Source organism: Acomys minous (assembly GCF_964271855.1).
Source record: "Acomys minous genome assembly, chromosome: 7".
Classification (NCBI taxonomy): Eukaryota; Metazoa; Chordata; class Mammalia; order Rodentia; family Muridae; genus Acomys; species Acomys minous.
The window spans coordinates 25,830,672-25,855,146 of record NC_140488.1 but is presented as its reverse complement, the minus strand read 5'-3'; the positions used below and the strand labels follow the sequence as shown (position 1 = coordinate 25,855,146).

The 24,475-nt window shown below is 47.6% G+C and overlaps 1 protein-coding gene and 1 pseudogene across 3 annotated transcripts in view; both read right to left on the bottom strand.

Moving 5' to 3' along the window:
• Positions 1–24,475, bottom strand: part of LOC311601964 (high mobility group protein B1-like) — a 125,066-nt pseudogene that overhangs the window by 29,483 nt on the left and 71,108 nt on the right. The gene's annotated exons all lie outside the window — the stretch shown is intronic.
• On the bottom strand, positions 4,412–14,369 carry APLN (apelin). 2 transcript variants are annotated; one of them, XM_084789212.1, is made up of 3 exons: positions 13,935–14,369; positions 7,691–7,862; positions 4,412–6,980 (listed from the first exon to the last, which is right to left on the bottom strand). In XM_084789212.1, exons 1-2 carry the CDS (start codon positions 13,999–14,001, stop codon positions 7,696–7,698), a joined length of 234 nt encoding a protein of 77 aa, XP_084645338.1. In that variant the 5' UTR covers positions 14,002–14,369; the 3' UTR covers positions 4,412–6,980; positions 7,691–7,695. The 2 variants fall into 2 exon arrangements, with proteins under 2 accessions (XP_084645338.1, XP_084645337.1); XM_084789211.1 differs by having other exon boundaries at positions 4,412–7,032; positions 13,935–14,363.

The following is a 24,475-nucleotide window of genomic DNA, read 5'->3' as shown; positions in this document are numbered from 1 at the left end:
TCGGATCTGAGAAAGGGAGACCACTGGTAGATTGTCCTTTGAAATAGATGAGGGGAAACTGGAACCTTAAAAGATGAAGTGAAGGCCGGATGAGGTGGCGCACGCCTTGAATCCCAGCACTTGGGAAGGCAGAGGCAGGCGGATCGCTGTGAGTTCGAGGCCAGCCTGGTCTACAAAGGGAGTCCAGGACAGCCAAGGCTACACAGAGAAACCCGGTTTTGGAAATAAATAAGAATAAAAAAGATGAAGTGACCTGGCTGGAATCACACGGTCAGCTACTGGCCACGCTGGGCTAGGATCTAGAGCTCTGAGCTTTGGAGTTTCATGCTACTGGGCTCTGTCGACTATGGCCTATGAACTCTTCTATATGCAAAGAAGACAGGAAACCAATTTGTTTGCACAATGAGAGAGTGAGGACAGAGAGGTAGCCGCCTCCCTTGAGTAAAGGGAAGTGCTGTAGACCCACATCATCCAGCAGTGGCCTTCCTCTCGGGCGGAAGAAGTTCCTTTCCTGCCCTTATGTCTCTTTCTTCTCCCAGACCTGAGCTGCCTCTATAGGACCACCTGAAGTACCTGGCACACCTTCGCTGTTTGCTGGGATCCCAGCTACAGATAGGCATTGTGTCTCAAAGCCGTCTATCCACTCAAGCTGGCCTAGCAGGGAGAGAGGGAGGCTGAGGCCTATAAGCAGTCAAGGAGAGACTTGGCCAAGCTGCCTGGAAAACTAAGGCAGAAGCAGATTCAGGAGTGGAACCTGGCTTTACAAGGCCCTCATCCTTAGAGAAAAGATCCCCGTATACCACGGCTCCTGGAATAGGTGTCTAGCTCCACAACTGAAGCTCAAGGTTGTCCCTCAGATGAGGCGCTAATATTGAGGACTTGGCATCTTTGACGAGCCCTTCTGGGCTGCAGCCCAAGCTACAGCTGGCACAAGGAAGAATGCCGTGGGCCGAATCTGTCCCCGGGGAAAGCCTTGGGTGTTGTCTAGGAGAGCTAAAGTTTCCAGTGACCAGGGCACAGTAGGCATGGCAAACAGACTTTGTCGGGGTGGGACAGAGAACCCATGCAGAGGCTAGACCTGGGTTTGAAGTTTGGATTGCCAAGTAGGGCTACTCCATGCACCAAAACAAGTGATTTCACCTCCTGAAGCATTTTCCCCTCAATGTATAAAGTGGAAATAATGACTTCCTTATCCACGGCTCGGGGCGCCTGCGAGGCTGAGTGGAGATACTAACTATGCCTATTTAGTGAGCCAGTCCTGGGAGCAGAGGTCTGAGTTGAACACTCTGTCTGTGTGATGTCGTAAAGGCCTCATCACAGCACTGAAAAGTAAGCAGCAGCACCCAGGGCAAGGAGGAAAAGAGGCTCGCCAGGGCCATGACCTTGCCTTCAAGGTCACACACGTGACTAACCGCACTAGGATTTGACCCATGATCTTAAAGTCAGACTTGGCCTTCCACTAAAAGCACTTAGTCAGACTATTGTCACATCCTGCTGCAGGGGTCATATCACAGCCAGTTGATGTACTTAGTCAGACTATTGTCACATCCTGGTGCAAGGGTCATATCGCAGCCAGTTGATGACATTCCCTCAACTGCAGAACCTGGCTGCAGAAAGTCAGTCTTCACCCGCCCCCCCCCCCCGTAGCTCCTCCACCCCCCACCCCACCCCCGCCCGCCCGGCCCCAGCTGGGTCTGAAGGTGAGTTCGAAGAACTTGCAGATGCTTCATTAGAATGAGGTTAGCCAAACTACGGCCTGCCACCTGTTTTTACAAATAAAGCTTAGCTGGAACACAGCCACACCCACTGATTTACTTGCTGTCTATGGCTGCTTCTGTAGGACAAGGCAGATGTAATTAATAAGTGGGATAGATTTTAAAACACTGTATAGAAAAGAGTGCTTTGACCTCTGAGGTGAACTGTCCTCTCTGTACCTTTGGCCTTTGGCTGGAGTCCAAAGCAGCCGCAGGGGAGTTCCTTGCCAGCCTACTTCTTCAAGCACTGGCCACTAGGAAGGGAAAAGTAGGTTTCCAAAGGGGACCTCAAGAGGCCGTCCTTTTGGGTGTTCCAGAGAAATGTTGGCAGGGTGAACAACGTTCCTTTGCCCGGACAGGAAGATATTGACTAAGTCTCCTCCACCATTTTCTTTGGCGGTTAGCTGGCATAGCTTCAACCTGGGCAGAGAGAAACCTTGGATTGAGAAATTCAGCTCAATAGCCTTTAGATCTGAGAAACAGGATTATATAAGCACCCGAGAATGGCCACTTAGGCCAGACACCATGGGGCTCTTTGGTTGTGGAGGAGGAGCCCAGCCCCAATTAGGGAGGGTCCCAAATCAATCAGAGAGTTTGAAAAGCAGCTGTGGCTCATTTGACACTAACACCTGGGGCCTGAAAAGCCACACATGTCCTGAATCTGCTTCCCCAAACTCTTATCATTTCAAAGGCTGCCCAGTTTCTAGCTGGGTTTGGGGGCAGTGTTATTTTTCAGGCTCCTTGCCTGCCCCCTTCAACTCCTCAGGCTGCAGCTTCTTGGCCAGAAATAATCAGGTGAATTGTAGTCGATTTGTCTGGCAAGGGTGTCTAACCTCGACTTGCGGCCTATAAGAGCTTACTACAGCTGTCATGCTCAAGAACTGCACAAACCATCCAGTAAGATGGCTCAGTGGTTAACAGAACTTGTGGCCAAACCTAAGAACTTCATTCCCATCTCTGAAACCCACGTGGTGGAAGGAGAGAGGCGACTCTGGCCAGTGGTTCTCTGACCTCCGTGTGTTAAACATGGTAAGCAAACCCACAGAGATGCACTCACACATACAAGTAAATAGATGGAAAATGAAGAAGCCACAAAATCAAGCTACAAAGCAAGCTCATGATGTTTAAAGTATACTTATGCCTTTCTGTTAGGCCACATTCATAGCAATCCTGGGCCACATGTGGCCTCAAGGCCATGGGCTTCATAGCTCTGAAAAGTTCAGCATTTAACAACCAACATTGCTTTGATCCTTTTGTACTTGCTTGGTCAAGTCAAGATAGCTCCAAAGGCCATCACCTATATGCTCCTTTGCTCCTTAGGTCTGGAGCCCCATTATCTTTATCTTGTCCTCTGTCCCATGGGAGTCAAGCTCACACCCACTCACTGGTACCCAGTTCACTACACATGTCCTGCGCACCCTCCTGGCTGCTGTTCCTGTCTCATCCCTTCCTTTCCCTGTCCATCCTCCTATTCCCAGACACTGCTGGGTCTTCATGGGCCAGTATTAATCACTAGACCTCTTTTCACTCTCCCTGATCCCACCAGGCCATGTTGTCGTCTTACTCCAAAGTTGTGTTTCACTTACTGAATACACACACACACACACACACACACACACACACACATTTTATACTTCATTTTCTCATGACTAGGAAACCTTCTGTCCTACTCTACAGAGTTTACATTCTGGAATGGAATACACAATACACCATACACAATACACAGTACAGGCTATGAAACTTTGGGCCAAGAGCTTCCTCTCTCTCAGCATGTTCTCTCCTCTGTAAGATGGGAATGACAGCCTTTTTGTCCAAGATATCTTAATAATAAAATGAGTTAGTAATTTTGTTTTGTTTTGTTTCTCGAGACAGAGTTTCTCTGTGTAGCCTTAGCTGCCCTGGACTCGCTTTGTGTACACCAGGCTGGCCTCGAACTCACAGCGATCTACCTGCCTCTGCCTCCCTGAGTGCTAGGATTAAAGGCCTGCGCCACCACGCCCGGCCTGAGTTAGTAATTTTTAAAGAGCTCTGTTAAACTGAGTAAATACTTACGGGTCAGAATTCGGTTATCTTGCCCAGCACCACCACTTTGCCCTTGATCTCATGTGAAATTAGAGCTCAGGGGGTGGTTAGGGATCAGCAAAAAGCCAACCCATCCACAATCAAAGCTCTGCCTCTGTGCCCTAAGTTCCTCTGATAACCAGCTCACTTAAACAGCATACTAGCAAGTTCAAAACTACATGCTTTCCTAAGAGGCACTTCCAACAAAATGCCGTATTTTAAAATCACTATTGCACAATGTGCAGCATTCTTTTAATGATGAGATACTTAAGCATGCTTGTGGGTGACTTTTTCCTGTTACTGCCTATTGAGTAGTTTTATGACTTTGTAGCAAGTTTGTCTGAAGGCATTTTTTTAATTAAACCTTTTCAGCACTAAATACTTGTCAAATTTACAGAATTTCTCTCAAGATTTATCAAACGAATCTATTCTGATGATTTCTGTCTCCTCGTTGGGTTTCCCTCTGCAGTGTGTGTGCTTGTGCGTACCTAATGGGTTCATTAGGCAAGTTAGCATGCATCCAATGTTCCTATCTATTCTGCAAAATATTGACATTTTGACAACAAGCATGAAAAAGTAAGACAGATGGGGCAGGGTTGTATTGAATTTCTTGCATTTTATTTTCAGGCTATCTCATTCATCAGGCAACTCCACTTTGTGAAACATAAAATGATACATACAACGTCATTACCAAATGTATTTATGGCTGAACACAACATTTTTTTTCAAGAAAGACAAACTGGCTAAAAAGTCCCGAAAGTATTCAAAAGCAGATAAAACAGAAGACACCCACCAGGGCTACAAAACAATGTTTAGTACAAATCCCACCTTTGATCAGTCTGTCCTTAAATGAATTGCTTCTGAAAAAAAAATCCTTCAAGTGACACTGCCAGAAAAATGAGGACATTTGAACAGACACCAAAGGACTTAAAAGGGGCTCAAATTTATGTGAACTGGCCCTTAAGCACTGAGTCTTTTTGTGAGCTTGTGGCAAATCGGTTTGAGGCCAGTTGACCTAGAACCAATTTAGGATGCAAGCACTCACCTCCCTACACGTGCAATCTGTGGGGACAAGCATGGCCCTAGGGGGAAAGGAACACCCCTCCTGAACATGACCTCAAAGAGTAATGGCAAATTGTCAGCTTTTAACTCTTTATTATAAAGACATATTTACAGAGAACAATCTATACAAACATAGAGAACACAGTAATGGGAAGGGGACAGTTTCTTTAACTCAAAGGGCCTTTATATCTTTATATAAATTAGTAGAAGAATCATACACAACCACTTTAAATAAGACAGCCCACCAGACCCATTTACTCCCCTCCTCTGCTTCTATCTCTCCTCTTTCTCAGCCCTTGTCCCCCTCCCCCCTCCCCTTCCCTGTGGGACTTGGCATGGCAGGCCGATAAGGCAGGAGATACAGAAACTACAAAGAGGAAGAAGGCCTGGTCCCTGGTAGGGGTACCAGCAGTAGAAGAGGCACCAGCCAGCCCCCACTTCAAGCCCAAAGGGTGAGGACACTATGCCTGGCCCAGCTCCCCAGGGTGGGGTTTGAAGCGGCAGCGGCAGAGCAACAGCAGCAGCAGCAGCAGTGGCAGCAGCATTAGCAGCAGCAGATGGGAAGGCTTTGGAGAAGGGTCGATAGGCAATCTTGGGTTATTACTGGGCTTGGGGGTCCTGACTTCCCCTGCCCTACACGTATGTAAGTGAATACATCCATCTTCTGTCTTCTCTAGCCTCTCTCCTGGGAGGCCTCTGAGAAGAACATCTGCTCAGGCCAAAGATGAGGTTCTCCCTTGAGGGAAAGGCTACAAAAGGCTCCTGGCAAGAGGTGAGACCTGTTGGTGGAGTGATGGTCTCCACCTACACATCCTCCCATCTCTCCTTCTTTCTTCCTTCTCTCCTTCCTTTCTTTCTCTTTCTCTATCCTCTGACATGTCCCCCAAAAGCCACAAGAACAAGGGTCCAGTCAATATAGGGGCTCATGACAACCTGTGTCAGGGGCTAAATGGTAGTTTCAGTGCCTGAGAACCCCCAATTAAAGTAGCTTGAGCCTGGGCATGTGACTGGGATTAGGCCTGTGTTGGGTACCATCTCGCCACTTATGGAATCTTCCAGGCCTGGCTGGGAGGGAGAAACTCCATTCCCACACAGAACAGTTCACAGCTGGCCTGCCTCTCCGTTCCTTCCCAGCCCCGCCCCCCTGCACTAAGCCCAGCAAAAGGCACTTCATTCGCTTTAAAAGGACATCATCGAGAGGAAAAAAGGACATCATAAAGTGGGAGGTGGGAGACCTGGCCCCCTCTGAGCTTCTGCAGCCAGCGGCTCTGAGCAAGTCACTCTCCAGGGCCTCTGTTTGTGCAAGCTTTTGCATAGGGAAGCTAAGTGATCTACAGGGATCCTTTGGGCTCTGACTTTCTATGATTTTTTTTTTTTTTTTTTGGCAAAACAGCTATCCTGCTTAGTTAGCTTTTACTCCCAAGAGAGTATAGAACTATGTTGTCAGGGTCAGCACTCTCCCCTTCTGACCTGGGGACTGAACTAGGTGGAATAGAGCAGAGAAAGAGGCGGCGGGGGGGGGGGGGATGTTAGGAAACACAGTGACAAAATACTTCATGGGCTCCTCTCCTTTGCCTCTTCCTTTAACAGGGACAGAGAGAGCTAAGGAAGAAGCCATGGCAGCTATTTCCCCTCACCCCTTCAGCATGCCCACACTTCAGTGTCTCCATGCACCTTCTATAGATCCCAACACCCAGTCCCTCTCTGCCAAAGTCTCATCGCACAGCTCTGTACTCCCTTCTAGGCGAGAGGTCCAAGTGGTAAGAAAGTATGGATGTGCAGGTATCCACTGAAGGTGGGAGTGCTGCTGCTGTCCAGTTCCCATGGCAATCAAAAAGTCAGAAAGGCCAAGTGAAGACTAAGGCCAATAGATGGGGACTAGAGGATAGAGCAGGCCAAGGAGAAGCTGGGTCTCCAATGGCAGTACAAGGGGAAGATGGGCCAAGGGGATCCTTCTGAGAGAAATGGAATCGTCCAAATGAGGGGCAAGACCACGCCATTAGAGGAACTTAGTGGGTGAGAAGAGCCAGGACCATCAGCAGCTATAACAGGTGCAGGATGAGAGCCAAATGGATGCGAGGGTCCAGGAGAAAGAGGACGAATCTGTGAAGTAGAAAGAACGGCACTGGGTGGGCACGTGGAGATCCCTTCAATCCTAAAGAGACAAAATGGCCAGAGAGAAATCACGGACATATCCTAAGTCAAAGGAATCCCTTAGAAAAAGAAGTGACGGGAACTCATGCCCACTCTACCCCCTAATCCCAAGGTACCAAGTTAATCCCCCTTGTTTCTGGCTGCAGTAAGAGGGGAAGCAGGCTTCAGGGACAGGCACAGGCTCTGTTCACTCTACGGCCACGTTTCGTTCTTCTCTGCTCCTCACAGCTCTGCACAGCTACTACTCAGGCCCTCCTGTTCCCTACCTGACAGTCCCAAGGCTCTCTGCTGTCTTCCCAGTCACCTTTGGACCTGGTATGAGGGCACACTGGGTATCTGTAGGCATGCCCTCAGCACACCTCTCCAGCCAAGGCCTGCTAGGACTTCCAGAACTCTCCAATGACAATAGCCTGCCCAATCCCAGGCAGCAGGAGAGAGGAAAACAAGACAGTTAGCCCTTGGGAGGGAGTCAGGAGATTGGTCCCAAGCACTAAGCCCTTCTCTGGGCTTATTTCATAGAAGGTTCCTCTTCTATACAATAGATGATATGAGTACTTTTTATGAGCTCCCAGGAAGCTCTAAGACCCTGGTGTGTCTGGCCTTTGACAGTAGATTGTCCATCCCCTTTAGTGCTACCAACTGACAAGGGGCTCTGATACCTGATTCAGAAAGGCATGGGGCCCTTATGGGAGAGACGGGGCCGCTGTCTGCGGATTTTCCTCCTGCCTCCCTGCCAGGGCCCTGGTCCAGTCCTTGAAGCTCTGGGCTGCACCAGGTAGCGCATGTTGCCTTCTTCTAGCCCTTTCTCATCTGGAGGCAGCAACAGTGGCACTGCAGAGAGGAGAAAAAATCTGTTAGCCAGGAATACAGATGGAGACAGAAGAAGAAACCACAGTCTAAGGGACTGTGCAAATTCTCCACAAGGTGGCACCCCTCGTAATTGTCTTTTCTACCCTGATGAAAAGATGTCCCATTCGCACACTGCTCTGGGGCAAGTGGAACCAATCATTTTACCATTGAGGTAACTGATTTTACATTATAGATACATGATAATCATGTATCTACAGGCACAAGCAAGCTCTTCCCGTGGAAATGTCATGATTGGGGGTGCCCTCTGTAGCATCAAGCCTATACTTCTTTAAACTTTTCAGACATACATCACAATGACGCCCCTTCAGCCGGGAGCAGTGGCCCAAACCTATAATCCCAGCACTCGGGAGGCAGAGGCAGGCGGATCACTGTGAGTTCGAGACCAGCTTGGTCTACAAGGTGAGTCCAGGACATCCAAGGCTACACAGAGAAACCTTGTCTTGAAAAAATAAAACAAAACAAAACAAACAAACAAAAAACAACTATCACCCCCAAAAGATGTCTCTTTATGGACCCATGCCCAAATATCACAATTATTGAATAGAATCACGTATACTTCATTTTTTTCTTTTTAGCTGTGATATTTTAAAGCAAATATCAAATGCCTGTCACTCTAGGCTTACATCCTTTGATAAGTCATCCACTTCTGTGTGCTAGAGATCTCATCTGCCCTGCCCCCCTTGGGCACCTCAGCAGGAGTTAGATATCTTTGTCCCTTTCATCAAAGTTAGGTATTTTTGCTCTCCCTGCCCCATTTATTTATTTATTTATTTACTTATTGGTTTTTCAGGCAGGGTTTCTCTGTATAGCCTTGGCTGTCCTGGACTCATTTTGTAGACCAGGCTGGCCTTGAACTTACAGAGATCCACCTGCCTTTGCCTCCCAAGTGCTGGGATTAAAAGTGTGTGCCCAACCTTCTTTGCCCATTTTGGACACTTCATCTGAGGCTTTTCCTTGCTCCAGAGGCTTCCTCGTGGTTGGGGCATAATTAACTCAGCCTGCTTCGTACTGAGGTCTATTCAACCTGTGATCAGATTTAGAGGCTAAGAAATATGGCATGTGTAGGTTTGTTGCGGCTATCACCTCCCCACCAATCTACCATCCTAGACCATACCTCCTATCCAAAACTTGGTCTAAATTCTTTCCATTCTAACCCCACTGGGTTCTGTTATGCTATCCCAGGCTCCTGTCTCCATCTGCCCACATCTGGCTTAGTGCAGAAGCCATCTGATGCCACTGAACCCTGGCAATGGAATCTAAGTTGTGCGGGATGTTCTTGGGAAAGATGAGGGGAGAAGGCACATTTGCCAGCTCTCCCAAAGCCAGCAATCCAGCCAGGAAAGCTGAGCTAGTACCCAGACACACGCTTGGCCATTAGAAGCAGACAGTGTGCAGAGATGAGCCGGTTCTGGGGAAGAGACAGAGGAGCAGGATGCTTATGCAATGCCCAGGATGGGAGCGGCCTTCAGAAATGCAGCAATGCCTAAGGACAATGATAATGAATACCAGCCTCTGTTGCCTGCACACTAACAGATTTGCCTTCAGCTATATATCCCTGTTCCTCAAATCTCATTGCCATCCAGCAAGGAATTCCCACCACTGGTTTACAGTTTCCATATAGCATTCAGTTGGTTACTGTTCCTTCCCCCCAGTCCTCCCTGCTTCCAACTCTGGCTCCTTCCTTGGCCCCTTGGTTCTTATGAGTCTTCTTTAGCTTGCACACAATTTCCAGGAATTTAGCATCCTCTGGGTCAAAAGCAGAAGAGCTTTGTCCTTGTGTGCCTCTTTGCACAGACTTTAGGGCTGCTGTTCTTCCTATTCACACACACACACACACACACACACACACACACACACACACACACTCCCTATCCCTACAACACCCTTCCATTCTTATTTAGGGAAAACCCACCAGGCCTATTAGGACCCAGGAATTTACTGTGGTTGTCTTGCCACACGTGCATGTTCATGAGTAAAGTGTGTTAGTGTGTCAACTGAACCTCTAAACCTATCATCCATGAGAAATAAGATTTAAAAATAATATTAGTGCTTTGGAGGCAGAGGAGCGATGATGAAAATGGTTAGGGGCTACTTCTGTTTGAGTGACCCGAAGCTATTTTTTTGCTACCATCTGTGAAGGGGCTGGGGGAGCACCGTTGTTCCATCCCCACCAGTTGATCTAGCTGATGGCCTGAGTTTTAGGATCTCATCAACACTTATTCTGAGCCTTGCGGATGGCTCTGAGTGATGCCAATGAGAAATCAGAACCAGAGACACATTTCAGGTACAGGCTGGTAAGCAGTGTGGCCAGCATGTGGTCATGCATAGGGGAAAGACCCTAAGGGCCTTAGGAAAATGAGACCTTGGTTCTCATGTCGATGACTTCAACTACTATTGGGAACAATGGTGAAGGCCACTGTATCCTAGGGGTACAGCAGTCACGTACGGATGGTGCCAGGAGAGAGATACTGTCACCCCTCTGATGTCCTCGCAGCCTGAGACTATCAGTGTCTATGACCATCCACGAGGACTCGGGGGAAGGGCACTGTAGGAAGAGAGGTCAAGAGCCAGGATGAACAACATGCTGACAGTAGCTCAGACGCAGGCCAGGAAGATGTCTAGACTCCAGACCTTCAGAGAAGATCCACCCTGAGCTCACTGAGGCTCAGCCAGGCCTGGGAAAGCAGCCACCCCAGAAGCCGCTTGGCCTCTTCTATCCTATTGGGTTGGGGCTCATTGTCTTTCCCATCGCAGGAAGTCTCTGGGCTCCTCCTGCACTCTGATCCCATCACCCATTCGTTTCCTACTTTTGCTGCTGAGACTAGTCAGATAAGCTGATACCTGAAACCCTAGCTTTGTCCTGTCTGAAAGAACAAAGTAGAAGCCACTGATGCTCATCACTGCAGCGGTCCTGGCTGTACAAAAGGCATTCCCCTTTAGAAACACGGACTACCCCAATACATTTCAGTATGCCCATCCAACTCATTTTCTGCTTAAAAGGAGGTGGAGGGCTATTTCCCAGAGAATCTCAAGCCAAGAGGATTGGAGCCCTGGCTCCTGAGAGTGAGGCAACAGCGTTTTTAAGCCGGGAACTGTAGCCAAGGGAAGAGGAGGCTTTCATTTTCGTGCAACCTGAACTCCAACTCTGCTGAGACACAAAAAGAAGTCTGTGTGACTTTTCAGGAACACACCAACCTCAGCAGGAATGGTGCACCTGTCTTCTTGTCCAGCCGAGGCTCTGAGGAAGACCCCACCAGGGAGGCTACATCTCCTGCTCTGAAGTAATGCTCCTGTCGTTGGGATACGAGACACTCTTCGGTGCCTAAACACTCACCTTCTTCTGAGACACTGTGCTGTCTTCTACCTCCAGCCTGGCTCCTCTGGATAAGGCTCAGGAAAGCCTGGCCTCCATTTGACTAGCCTTGGTACCATACTGTTGACAGGCCTGGCTCAGGTTACAAGGGTGCCTAGAGTTTAGACCTGGGGGGCGGGAGGGGGGGAGGAGAGATGTCCTCCACATTGAGAGGGGTACAGTAAGCTGTCCTTATACTGCATATTGGAGCCGAAACTGGCAAGAGGGAGAGAAAGTGGTGCTCAGAGACCAAGGGACACATGGCCAAGACTCAGAACCTCTCAGCCTCAGAAGAGCAAAGTGTAACCCAGGTCAGGAGGCAATGAGGAGTGTGTGTGTGCTTGGAGGAGGGGCGGAGAAGGAGGGTGAACATTCCAAAGCAGAACAGAGAGTGGGAAGAGAAGAGCTAGCATGATTTTTTGAGCCTGCCACATTGGGGACGCTGGCTGAGGAGAGTCCCTGCAAGTCTATGCTAAGGACAAGGCAATTCTATGGCTCCTCTTTCTAGACCAGGACACAGGAGAAGTAGAGTGTGCATTCCTGAACCTCTGGCTGGCGGCCACCTCAAAGAAGGTGCCCTTCTTGGCTCCAGAAATGAGCAGGAGGCAGAGAAACCGTGGGAGCTTTAGAAGTAGCCAACGCTGGCCTTTAAGAGCATACAAGGCTAATGTTAGGCCCACATTAAAGTGTGCAAAAGGAGGAGACAGAGCAAGGAGGTTCAGGGTGTGGACCAGAAACCCAATGTGTTCTGGAAGTCTGTTTAACTTCTTTGAAATCATCTTACCCCCTTTTGCTAGTAAATACCCCAACAGCTAGAATCCAAATGCTCACAGAATCTCCCTTATACCTTCTGGGTAAATAGGCAGCTTCAGGTGGTCTAACCTCTGGGAGCACCCTTTCTGCACCCAGTCACTTTCTTCTCTAAAGGCACCACCTTGGACTATCTGCCTGAAGTCAAACTATGGGAGTGTCTCGTCTTGCCAAACAGACTGGCTGTGTAAGCTCCAGGATGGAGGTGCGGCGGGCTGCTGCGGTATCTTTATTCGTAGGTTTTGCTCCTTACCTGCCATTGCCTGGCTGGCAGGAGTTTCTGAGGAGAGAGTCTGCGCCCCTCTTCCCAAAGAGGTGGCTGCCTCAGTGCTAGGGTCTTGCTGGAGACCACTGGACAGCTACCTGGAGGCAGGAGGCATCAAGGAGCCAATGCACTTTCTGGAGGAGAAGCCCGGCTGAGATCAGGGCAATGCCAAAGAACCAAAGCACAGAAAGGAGGTGGCTACAAAGAAAAGCAGGCAAAGTTGGCCAGAACCCCCAGAGGCTCCCAGGCAGTGGGCCATCTTCCGGTTCTGGTCCTGTGCTCACCAGCCCTCCCTCCTTCCCTCCCTTTGGTCTGCAAATGCGGTGGGGTGGGAGGGGGTCCGAGAGGTCCAACTAAGAAACTCCTCTAGGAAACCCACTCTCCTACTCTCACCAGCCCTCCCTCCTTCCCTCCCTCCGGTCTGCAAGTGCGGGAGGGGGGGGACCTCCACTCTCAGCTCCAGGGTGACTCTAGCCCTGGCACTAGCCACTGTCCACCTGGGCTTGACCTTCCCTTTCTGATGTGCCAGGCAGGCTACAGTGACAGCCAGATCACAGGACTGGGGCAGCTGAAAGTGGGAGCTGGCAGCCCCAAGAGGCTCTGACACACAGGGGACAGGCAGCCTGGGGCAGGGGCTCCTTGAGTCACTGAGGACCTGGACTAAAGTAGGCAAGGGAATATCAATGCCAAGAATTTCAAGGGGTGGGGGTTAGTACAGGTGGAGGTGAAGGGACTCCCCTTCTCTGACCTGCATGGAGGTTGTCAGATCAAGTAAGTGCCTTTGTTTTCTGGTACCTGGAGACAGGAGGACCAATGTTATACCTGGGGCAAAGGTGGAGGATGAAGCCAGAATATGTTAGAATCAAGTCTCTGGAGAGATGAAGCCTGTGGGCCCCCGTGTCTCACAATGGAGCAAGGAACAAGATTATCCAGGACCTTGGACTACAGGAGAAAACCAGCTCGGGGGCCCTGTCCACTTCAGATCTGCCTAAGGAGGCTGCTTACACACACAAGCTAAAGGAGTAACAGCTGGGATCCACTAGCCACTGTGGTCGTCCCCGCCCCCGCAGTGTGCCTCTGACTATGCAACAAGTGTCACGTCTACATGTTGGCACATCATCCCCAGTAGCTTGAGTTCCTGGACTGGCCTGTGACCCCTAAATTCCAAGACCCAGAGACCCTCAGTGTGGAGCTCTGACCCACTCAGCTCAGGTCAGTTGCCTCCACTAATCCATGAGATGAGCCGGACACGTCCCCCCACCCTCCCTATCACCACGTGGGGTGCAGGGTGCAGGACATCGGGTGCAGGTCTACGGCCCTGAGTACTTTCAATTGCGAAGGGCATTCAGGAGTTGTGATCTACAACGTAACACCGAACCCTGTGCTATCCAAGGAAGCAGCCTACATGGCAAGCCACCCCCCTGGCCCCGATGCCCTGTCAATCGGCCTCCCGGTGTGGCTGGCGCGTGGCTGCTTCTGCAACGCTCGCGCCGGGTTTCCTGGGAGGCGGGAAGAGCGCGCGTGGGGCAGAAAGACAGGAGTAGGCAGGCTGCAGCTCTGAAGAGCCCCATAGGAAGCCCAGGCAAGCGGGAGGGCACGCACTCACCTCCACACACTGCAGTCAGGGAGAGCCAGAATAGCAGCAGCGCCTGCACGCAGAGCCTCAGATTCATGTTGTAACTCGGTCCGCTTTGGCCCTGAAGAACCCACCGGTGGGCAGAGAGGCCGGGCACCCCGGATGCAAAGAAAGGCGCGAGCCCGGGCTGGCACGTGCGGGCACGGAGCTGGCGTGGCTCTCGGACCGCGGGAGAATGAGTGTCCCAGACGCTCCGCTGGCTGCCGGCCCCACCGCCTGCTCACTGACTCTGCTCTAGTGCAGCCTCCTCTGCCGCTGCAGGGCTGGCCTTGGTAGCTACCGGACGGCGGCGGCAAAAACCCTCCAAGTAGCTGACTGTGCTCAGCCCGTGACTCCCAACAACCCGTTGGTCCAGGCTGCAAGAGAGAATGCTTTGCTGCTCACTTCGGGGGCTGCATTTTGTAGCTTGTGGTTTGGCCGCGAGCCTACTTGGTCATGTGGTCATCGGGAGGGCTGGGGGGGGGGGCGGAGGTGGGGGCAGGAAGAGGGAGAGGGAGCGAGCCTCCCGCACCGCCCCCCTCCCGGCAAGCATGCTGCAGCCCTATCCAGGGCGCGAGAGGGAACCCCGAGGTGGCCCCACAACAAAGGCTGAGCGGCTGCTCGGACTACCCACAACCTCTCCCCGACAATGCCTGCCTGGCCGGGATCCAGAGGGTTTGTAGAGACCTGAAGGATTTCAAACACAGGAAGCATTTGGAGCAGTGAGGGGCATACTTAACCCTTTCTCGCCTGGTTTCCTTAACTGCTGTCAGGATACCAGGGCATTTAGAGATGGACCCTATTTGGGCTCCCCACAACACCCTCCCTCCATTTCCGACCCTGACCACGCTCTTTCTCTCCTTGTCACTCTTCATCCCCAAGTATGGGTTTGCTCAAGACCTTCCCCTACTCTGCGTCCTTTCTCTGCATCTTCAACTGAATTAGAATTGGAGATTATTGCCTAGGTTGTGCATAAGACTTGGGTAACTGCCCACCACCTCAGCGAGCACCCTCTACCTGGACTGACCCCGTGAGTGAGCTCTTCACGCGTGCAGCAAAATCTCAAAATCCCACCCGACCTAAAAACCATCCTCCAGTTTGCGCTCCCGCACTACACCACCTCCGGCCCCGGCCCCGTGCGTCATTCCGCCCCCTGGTTCCTCGTCACTCTGCAGGTTATATCACACTCCCTTTTTGTTGTTTGGAGCTGCCCCCAACTTAGTTTTGTCTCACTATGGGGAAGGAGGGGCCTCTCAACCCCTTCTAAACTCAGCTGGATTTCTTTTACATTCAACGGAGATTCCCCCCCCCCCCAATTATAAGAGGGCCCTGGGTCATTTGCCTTTCTATTCTAGACTATTAGCTCTTTTTACAGCCTGGTGACTCCCAAACAAATACACCTCTTCTTTCATCAGACTGGGAACCCCCTAAGACAAGACCCTAATGGTCTCAATTTTCTGGATCTCTCCAAAGTCCCCAATATCATTCTCTGCACATAGGTGGCACTCAACACATGTTAAAAGACTAAATCAAAAGGTATTTCCACCTTGCAGCAAGCCAGGCAGTTTGTTGCAAGTGTACATCTAAATGTACACAAAAGATACATCGGAGCTAGGCATGGCGCTACATACCTGTAACCCCAGCACTTGGGAGGCAGAGGCAGGCAGATCTCTGTGATTTCGAGGCCAGTCTGGTCTACAAAGTGCATCCAGGACAGCCAAGGCTACACAGAGAAACCCTGTCTCAAAAAAAACAAAGAAGAAGGAGGAGGAGGAGGGGAAGAAATATTGGACACTTTCTCTGTACCACAGATGTGAAACGCTATAGTATACTACTATGAAATATCTTTGAGGTGTCACAACATTCCAATACACACACTTTGCCAGTCTCCCTCTGCCAAAACTGTCCACAAGAAAGTGAACTTTCTTTTCCATATAAATGCAGCCCAGATCCAGAGACAGGGTCTCAGAGATAACTGGTGCGTCTGCATATATGAGTAAACTATTCAAATAAGTCAAGGGAGTCAGATGGGAATAAGATAGGGTTCTTGATAATGGTCTGTGATCCAACTGGCCTCGCTGAATAGGGGAGGGACTAGGAAGAAGCCCTCTTCATCTGTGGGATTCAGGTTGTGTCACTAGTTCTTTTCTTTTCTTTCCCATTGGAAAGAATACTTTAGTGAAACATTGTCTTCTAGACGTATCTGCTGTAGGCCATTGCTGCCCTCACCCACACTTATTGGCTTTTATGGGAAGGATAATCTCTGCTCTCTCCATTTCAGGGCACTATAGGGAGAAAAGAGATCATGTGCCTGAAGGCACTGTACAAATTAGGAAGAAACCCTTACAGAATTGTTTTTAGGAAACTTACTGCTCCAGTTCTTGACTGAGCAAGCCTTTGCATACCCAAATAAGTGCCCCCCAGAGCTTAATAGAAACTTTCATATTTAATTGCACGTTTACTAGAATGTGCATGGTTATTTCTGAGTGGTTAAGAGTAGTGCTTTCCAATATAATAGATACAACCACATCCTAAATAAAGTTAAATTTTCTGTTCCTTGGTCACATTGGCCATATTTCAGTTCCTCTGGGTATAAATGCATAGCCTATGGCTACTGTACTAGACAGCGTAGAATGGGGCCTTCATTTTCTACAGAAAGTTCTGTTTAATGTCTGCTTATTAGAATAGGAAACATATATAGTGTGTGTGTGTGTGTGTGTGTGTGTGTGTGTGTGTGTGTGTGTGTGAATAATATATATTTCTACTCTAATAATGTCTGCTTATAAAATCTATTCATTCATCAGGCATGGTGGTGCATGCCTTTGATCCCAGCACTCAGCAAGGCAGAAGCAGGTGGATCTCTGTGAGTTCAAGGCCAGCTTAGTCTACAAAGAGAGTTCTAAAACAGCCAGGACTACACAGTGAAACCCTGTCACAAAAACAAAACAAAACAAAACATTCTTTCTTTCTTTTCTTAGCACCCATCTTACCTACTGTAATGGTGAATCTTCATTATCAATTTGCACATGTTTGAGGTCATTTCCAGAGAGGTAGGCTTTGGTCCATTGACAAGACTTAGTTTCCATCCATGTAAGGGGCAATCTGAGGCAGAGGCAGGATCACAACTTGGTGTCTGTATTGTTAGGAACAGAGACAAGATAGCTGACCTATGGGAAACCAGCATGCTGTTAGTCCCCACATCAACACTAAGCTATACAGTTCTACAGTGTATTCTATTGTCACCATCAGCAATTTAGCTGCTCAATTGACTTACCTACCTCTGTGTACTATGGTTTTGTGTGAACAGTGTTTTTTATTATTTTTTCAAACCTCAAACTTTAGTAAACGATTTTAAATTCTGCCTTTATTTATTCATTTGTTTGTTTGTTTGTTTGTTTATTGGCTTTTTGAGATAAGATTTCTCTGTATAGCCTTGGCTGTCCTGGACTCACTTTATAGACCAGGCTGGCCTCAAACTCACAGCAATCCACCTGCCTCTGCCTCCCAAGTGCTGAGATTACAGGCGTGCACTACCACATCCAGCTAAATTCTGCCCCTTATTACCTTAAATTAGCCTTACTTACCCTCTCTGAGGCTTCAGAGCTCCTTCTGCACAGTAGTTGTATATATTCCTCTAAACTCAAATGTTGGAACTAAACTCCCAGGTACTAATAGGAGCCTTTTGGAAGGTGATTACAAAGGAGGTTGAAGGAAACAATCCCATGCTATTTTATTTTATTTTTGAGACATGGTTTCTCTGTGTAGGCCTGGCTGTCCTGGACCTTGCTTTGTAGACCAAGCTGGCCTCCAGCTAATAGATCCACCTGCCTCTGTGCTGGGATTAGAGGTGAGCGCCACCATGCCGGCTCCAACGTTCTTTTTTTACCCTTCTGCCTTGTGATAGTTAATTGGCAAGATAGTTAATCTTGATTGTCACCGTGATGGATTAAAGATTCACCTAAGTGTGGATTAAAGATTCACATAGGTGTGCCTATGAGGCATTTCTAGAGAGATTTAACTGACATTGGAAGACCCACCATGAATGTGAGTGGCACAATTCCATGGATAGGGAGGGTCTCAACTGAATAAAAAGGAGAACATGAGGCGGGGGCTTGTCTCACATGCCGGAGAGCCTAGATTCAACCCCCGGTACTTGCCAAAAGTAGAGCAGGAAAAGAAGAAGAAAATGAGTGGACAAAAACTGAACATGGGTATTCATCTCTCCATTTCCTGACTGCGAATGTAATGCACAGTTAAATTACAATCAGTTCAATGAGATAATACACGTAAAGTACTTAGCATAGCTCAAAGGTTAAAGAGCACTGCCTGCTCTTCCAAAGGTCCTGAGTTCAATTCGCAGAGCCCACATTTTGGCTCATAACCATCTATAATGAGATCTGGTGTCCTCTTCTGGAGGGCAGGCACACATGTGTACATGATAAATAAATAAATCTCTTTTTAACAGTTCTTAGCAAGTCTCCCTCCACAGTAGGTGCATAGTCAATGTAAGTTTTCTCCATTACCCGACCTACCTCTTCCCCTCACCTTTAGTCTGGCCTCTGGCCTCCTGGAACCGATCAGGTAGGAAGCACTATGTCTTTGTCCTGCCTTCCTCCACATCTGTCTTCTTAATAGCCAGCCAAACTGATGGTTATCTTAGCCAGCCAAACTGATGGTTATCTTAGCCAGCCAAACTGATCGTTAGCCCCCAATACTTTTGGGGGCTAATCTGGTGGATTCAATTGATCTAGGGATTTGAAGTATGATCATCATGACTCATGCCTTCCAGGTATGACTTTCATTCTAACAGAGCTTTGGGGAGACAATGCTATTGCCCTAAGGTAAAATCAAACTGTACCTTGTCAAGCAAGGAGACTTTTTGGTGACTTTAATTTTACATTTTTCTAAACAGAGCTTGCTTCGTTTCAAAAAATCAACTTTCAACTCAAAGTTCCATCCACTGAAGCCTCAGAATGCAATCCTGTTGCAGCCCTCTTTACCAGACCCCATTGATACAATAGCTAAAAATTCGTTATACAAGTATTATGTGTTAAGCATTATCCGGAGTGTTCTAAATGTATTAACTTATTTACTCTTCACATCTGTGAGGCAGGGCTGATTCTTCATTATCTCCACTTCATAGATGAGTCAACTGAGGCTAACAGAGGTCAAGTCATTTCCTCAGGTTTGCCTAACCTCAAAGCCCATACTCTCCTGTTACTAGGCATCACGAAGCAATTTTCCACCTCTTGGGTCCATACATTTCTTTATTTGAGCCTCTAACATCTAAGTCAGACTCTCTTGAATTAGGAAGTAATGAAGCATAGCGGGGAAACACAGAGGGCTGCTATAGCAGTCCTGTCACTTCCTAAATAAGTAACTTTAGGCAAAGCATTAACCTTTTCTGCGTCTTCCCTGCCTTATGTGAGAACCAAGCTACCCTAGCACTGGCTTCCTTCAGATGTAGAAAGTGTAAATGAATCAGAATCTATAAAGTACTTGGAACAGAGCTTGGTTTTCTTTTTCTTTTTCTTTTTCTGGTTTCAGATTTTTTTTAATTTTTATTTTTTATATTAATTTATTCTTATTACATCTCAATTGTTAGCCCATCCCTGTATCCTCCCATTCCTCCCTCCCTCCCATTTTCCCCCTACTCCCCTCCCCTATGTCTGTGACTGAGGGGGACCTCCTCCCCCTTTATATGCTGCTCATAGGGTATCGAGTCTCTTCTTGGTGACCTATTATCCTTCCTCTGACTGCCACCAGGCCTCCCCATCCAAGGGACATGGTCAAATATGGGGCACCAGAGTTTGTGTGAAAGTCAGATCTCCTTCTCCACTTAACGGTGGAGAATGTCCTGTCCATCGGCTAGTCTGGGTAGGGGTTCGAAGTTTACTGCCTATATTTTTCTTGGCTCATACCATAGTTTGAGGAGGGCCATGAAAAACTTTACCTACCAGGAAAGTGGGTCAGAGGGGAGGAAATCCTATTGAGACTTTAGGTGAGAGAAGCCTGGGAGAATGAGGAAATAGAAGGATCCAGAGGGTCCTGGAAAACTACAAGAGGAACTGTATGACAGGCGGATCTGGGCCCTGGGGTCCTCCAGAGCTTGGTTTTCATGCTGAGGTGAGCACTGTATAATTGTTACATACTCTCATAGATATCTGTATATACATCTTGCCAATATAAGAAGATAGGGCTGCCTTATTCATTTTTTTGTCTTCTCTCAGGGAGTACTGTTGCCCAAAGCCAATTCTCAGAGACATTTCATTGAATGAAAGAAAGAATTGTACTAATCATTATTCTAGGTTTGAGACACACCCAGAGTCCTTATTTTGAGAAAAATCATCACAATTTGCCCACAGGATTTTAGATGAGTCAATACCGACTGTTAACAGAAATACTCAAAAATGTGACCACCGTCAACCCCACCTGGACAGTGGTTACTTTTTATTGGAGCAATACAAATAATGGAATGAGTGAGGAGAAAGGTCATCTGGGTAATGACGGGCCTGACCAGCAACTAGGGAGATTTTATATTAACAAGAGTTCCAACTCCCCCGATTATACACATAGAGAAACTGGGGCCCAGGAAGGGAAAGCAGCTTGCTCAAAGCTGGTGGCAAACTCAGGCGTGAGGTACAATAACTCCCATATCTTGCTTTTCCTCTATACCTTTCCAGCATTGCTCTAAGGTAATCACTATCAGAGCAGTTCCCAAGCTGGCTTGGCAGTGCTGGCACCCACAGTGGCTGTGGTTAGACACGGGATTCTCAGTCCAGTCCTTTTAGAGTCAGTGTCGCTCCTCTAACTTGTTCCCTAATGTATAGCAACATTTGCAAGCATGGTTCAGCAGCAATGGCACTGTTGCTGCTTATTTAGTTGATTGTTTGTTTGCTTTTACTTTTAAAGTGTTTAAGAAAGAGCCTCAAATGTTCCTGTCTCTAGAACTGCTTAACAGAATCCTTGCAGGAGAACCTAAGAGTTCAGCTCTTAGTTGATGCCTTGCTAACTGGATCCATGACAAATGATCTTCACTGGTTTAAGCATAAATAAAGAACATGACTTTTCATTGTCTCGTGTCCAAATACCTGGGTGGATTTTAGGTTTGGTTTGGTTTTCTTTTTTCGATTCTACTGATGACAATTGTGCTCTTTTCCACCAGAGTGACCATGGCAGATGCTTAAGGGTTAGCTTTCCCATGTGAGATTTGAGACCACAAAATAGAGAAGAGAATGACAAGTATGTGGAATCCGGCTTGAAATACTGTGAATCAGAAGACCCTAATTACCATTCAGAGGAACTAACCATATTGTTGAGGTTTGGTGGATTTTTCCAGTGTTTCTTCTTCAATTAGCTGTATGGTAGCCTCCCTAGTCTGTGTCCAATACCTCCCTATCCTTATCACCTAGCCCTGACCACAGAATGTGATCTAATTTGTCACATGAACTCTTCTCCCAAGCACACAGAGATAAATACTAACCTTTTATTGTGGTTAACCTTGATTATCAACTGGATTGGAATTAGAATCACCATGGAAACAAACTTTTGGGTATTGACTAGGAATGATTGTCTATGTTAGGCTAGTTAATGGGAAGACCCACTGTAAATGCGGGGGGCTTAGATTCTAGATTAAGTATAGAGGAGAAAGGGAGCTGAGCCAGAAAGATGGCTCAGCAGTTAAGGGTGTTTGCTGAACAGTCATAGGACTAGAGTTTATATCTAAAATCCCAAGTAAGAAGCCAGGCATCCTGAACACTCCTGTAACTTCAGCTATGAAGAGGGCAGAGACTGGAGGATCACTGGAGCATGCTGGATTCCAGCCTGGCAGAGAAACACAAGTCCCAGGTTCAGGGAGAGACCCTGCCTCAAATAACTAGGAAGAGAGTGGTAGAAGAGGACCTCAATGCTCCCTTCTGGCCTCTAAGCATATACATAGGCATGTGCACCCATACTAAATACACACACATTCAAATACATTTAGATGAGTGTGTACAGGCATGCACGCACATGTGCATCTATGTGTACATGTGCCTGCACACACACATAAATGAATAAATCTTTTCTTTAAAAAATAAGTTCTCTACTATAAGCTATACCTTCAAACAAGAGCACAAATAACCCTTTTTTTTGTTGTTCTTTCTTTTGTCAAATATTTTGTCATAGCAACAAGGCAAATAACTAATACAATGTCCATATAGTATCCCTCTTCACAGAACAATGGCATGGCTTCTAGTCACATTTACTAGTGCTGTTCCATGCCAATTTCTTCTACAGGTGCCTTTTTTTTAAACCACTGTCAAGTTGGCTCCTGTTTTCTGTGTTCACTCCACTTCCACTACATGCTTCTTCCAAATTCCTCGCAAATTATGTTCATTCTCAGGTTGTTTAGTATATTTAGAAGGCACCATAGGTTCCCCCAGATGTATCTCATTGACTAACAACCATGTTTCTGAAAAACCTTGTTAGTGGGATTCAGATTGTCTGCCATTCAGATAATCTGTTGTCTTTGAAGGGTTCACTCTTCACAATTCAGTAGGTTCTAAGAAGGACCTCCAGGAAGAGTCACACCTCTGCCCCAACCCCATTACCCCAGCCTAAGCCATACCAAGGTGTGCTGCCCCCCCCCCCACATCCTGTTTGATTCCTTCTGATCTTGCCTCTCCCAGAGCTACATAGATCCCTGCTCCTCTTGTTTGTCTTTCAGAGCAGTTTCATTTCCTCTGCACATCCTCTATGACGTCTCCCAGGAGCCTCCATCCTTCCTCTCCCTTAGGGTCTATAAATATTCTGGTACCCATGAGAGGTATGGGAATTCTTTCCTCACCAAGCAAGGAGCTAGGAGCTAGGAGAGCCACACCCAAAAATAGCAGGGTTATCTCCAAGGTCCCATGTACCAGCAAACCTTTCTTTCTCTTGCATTGCTGGCTAATGTTATTAAGCCTTGCATTAGACAGGGGATTATGTGATCCTGAATTGGGAAATGTGGTTTGCTGAGCCAGGGCACTGACTGTTGGGGACAGGGTGTTGAGTTTATGGTCAGCTGGGTTATGGACTTAATAACAACATCAAAGGCAGAGAAAAGATGAGGTCATCTTTGAGTTCCACAGGGGTAGAGTCTAGAACTGTCCTGATTTATGATTGTCCTCAGCATCTAGTCAGCATTTGACACATACTAAGTATTCAGCTGCTTTCTGAATGAATATATAAGGAATAATGAATGATTGAGTCTGAGCACCTGTGTTTTGGTACCTCAAATTCTTCTAAAACATGAGAAAACAATGCCTATCCCACTGGGTTCAGTAAGAATTCAAATGGTAAATGTAATGTGGACTGTAGATATAGGTCAATGGTATAGCATCTCCCCTAGAAATGGAAGGGAGGGGACTTTGTTAACCATGAGTAGTTACTTGCCCAATTCAAGGAATCATGACACCAGTTAATATAACCAGCCATTCTCATGAGTGAGACACCCACCACTCAGGTCTTAGGGGCTGCAGGAGAAACAGAGATGGCAAATGAGAAAGGACACTTGAAGTCTACAGCCTTCCAGCTAGGAAGGGTTTCTGTAGCATGGAAGATACAATTACAAGAACACTCAGTTCTCATGCTTTTAGGCTTGATTCTCATAAATTATCACCCTCTGAATCAAGAAGAAAGGGGCATTCTGAGGTGTAAGTATTGCCTGGAGCCATCTCAAGTATTTAGGGTTTTCAATGTCTTCTTTTAAAACATTTGATCGGGTCAGACTGAGGATAAGGTGACAGTTTTCTGGGCTAAGTTTGTCTTTGTGGTGAGTCCCATTAGGTGATCCATCAGCCATGGCACTGGCTTAAGGCATTGCCCAGTTGACAAATGACTCTGAAGCATGCCTCTTGGTTTAGCATTCTTCTCCTTCCATGCCTTCTTGGTTTTCACTGCGAACAAGCAGGGAGGGTATCACCTCTTTCCCCTTGCTCCTGGGGCACATCTATCTAAAGAGCATCCCAGCATCCCTAGAGGCTCAACATTCCAAGCGTTTGGTTTCTTACATTTGATTTCCCCAGACCCTATCAAGTCATAATCTCCTTTCCTGCAGGGAAGGGACACTTCCACCTCTTCCTCCATATCCTCTTAGCTGCTTGCATTTAGGTCTGGAGACCTTAAAGGGCCGTTTCTCATTTCCATCTTGTCTTGCATTGTTTTCTCCCTTGGGAGATCTATATATTCACAGCTCTGAGATGCCTCACTGGTCTGGAATGTCCACAGCAAGCTGATCCTCTGAATCATATACTTAAAGAAACTGGAAAGAGCAGCACTCATTAGGCTGTCATTTCCCCAGTTTCCTCCTCCAACCTGGATGTTTTCCCACTTGCTTGATGGTGTGCTTTCCTGTTCTGTCCCTGGTCTTTGAAGCTGACTATGCAGCCCCAAAGAGGTACGCAGAGACGTGTCTGCATAATGCAAGCCAAATTCCTAGCTTTGTCTCACTGATTTAGATATCCCAGGAAAAACATTATTTCAGTAGAAGAGTTCAGGGTAATTCCTTCCAA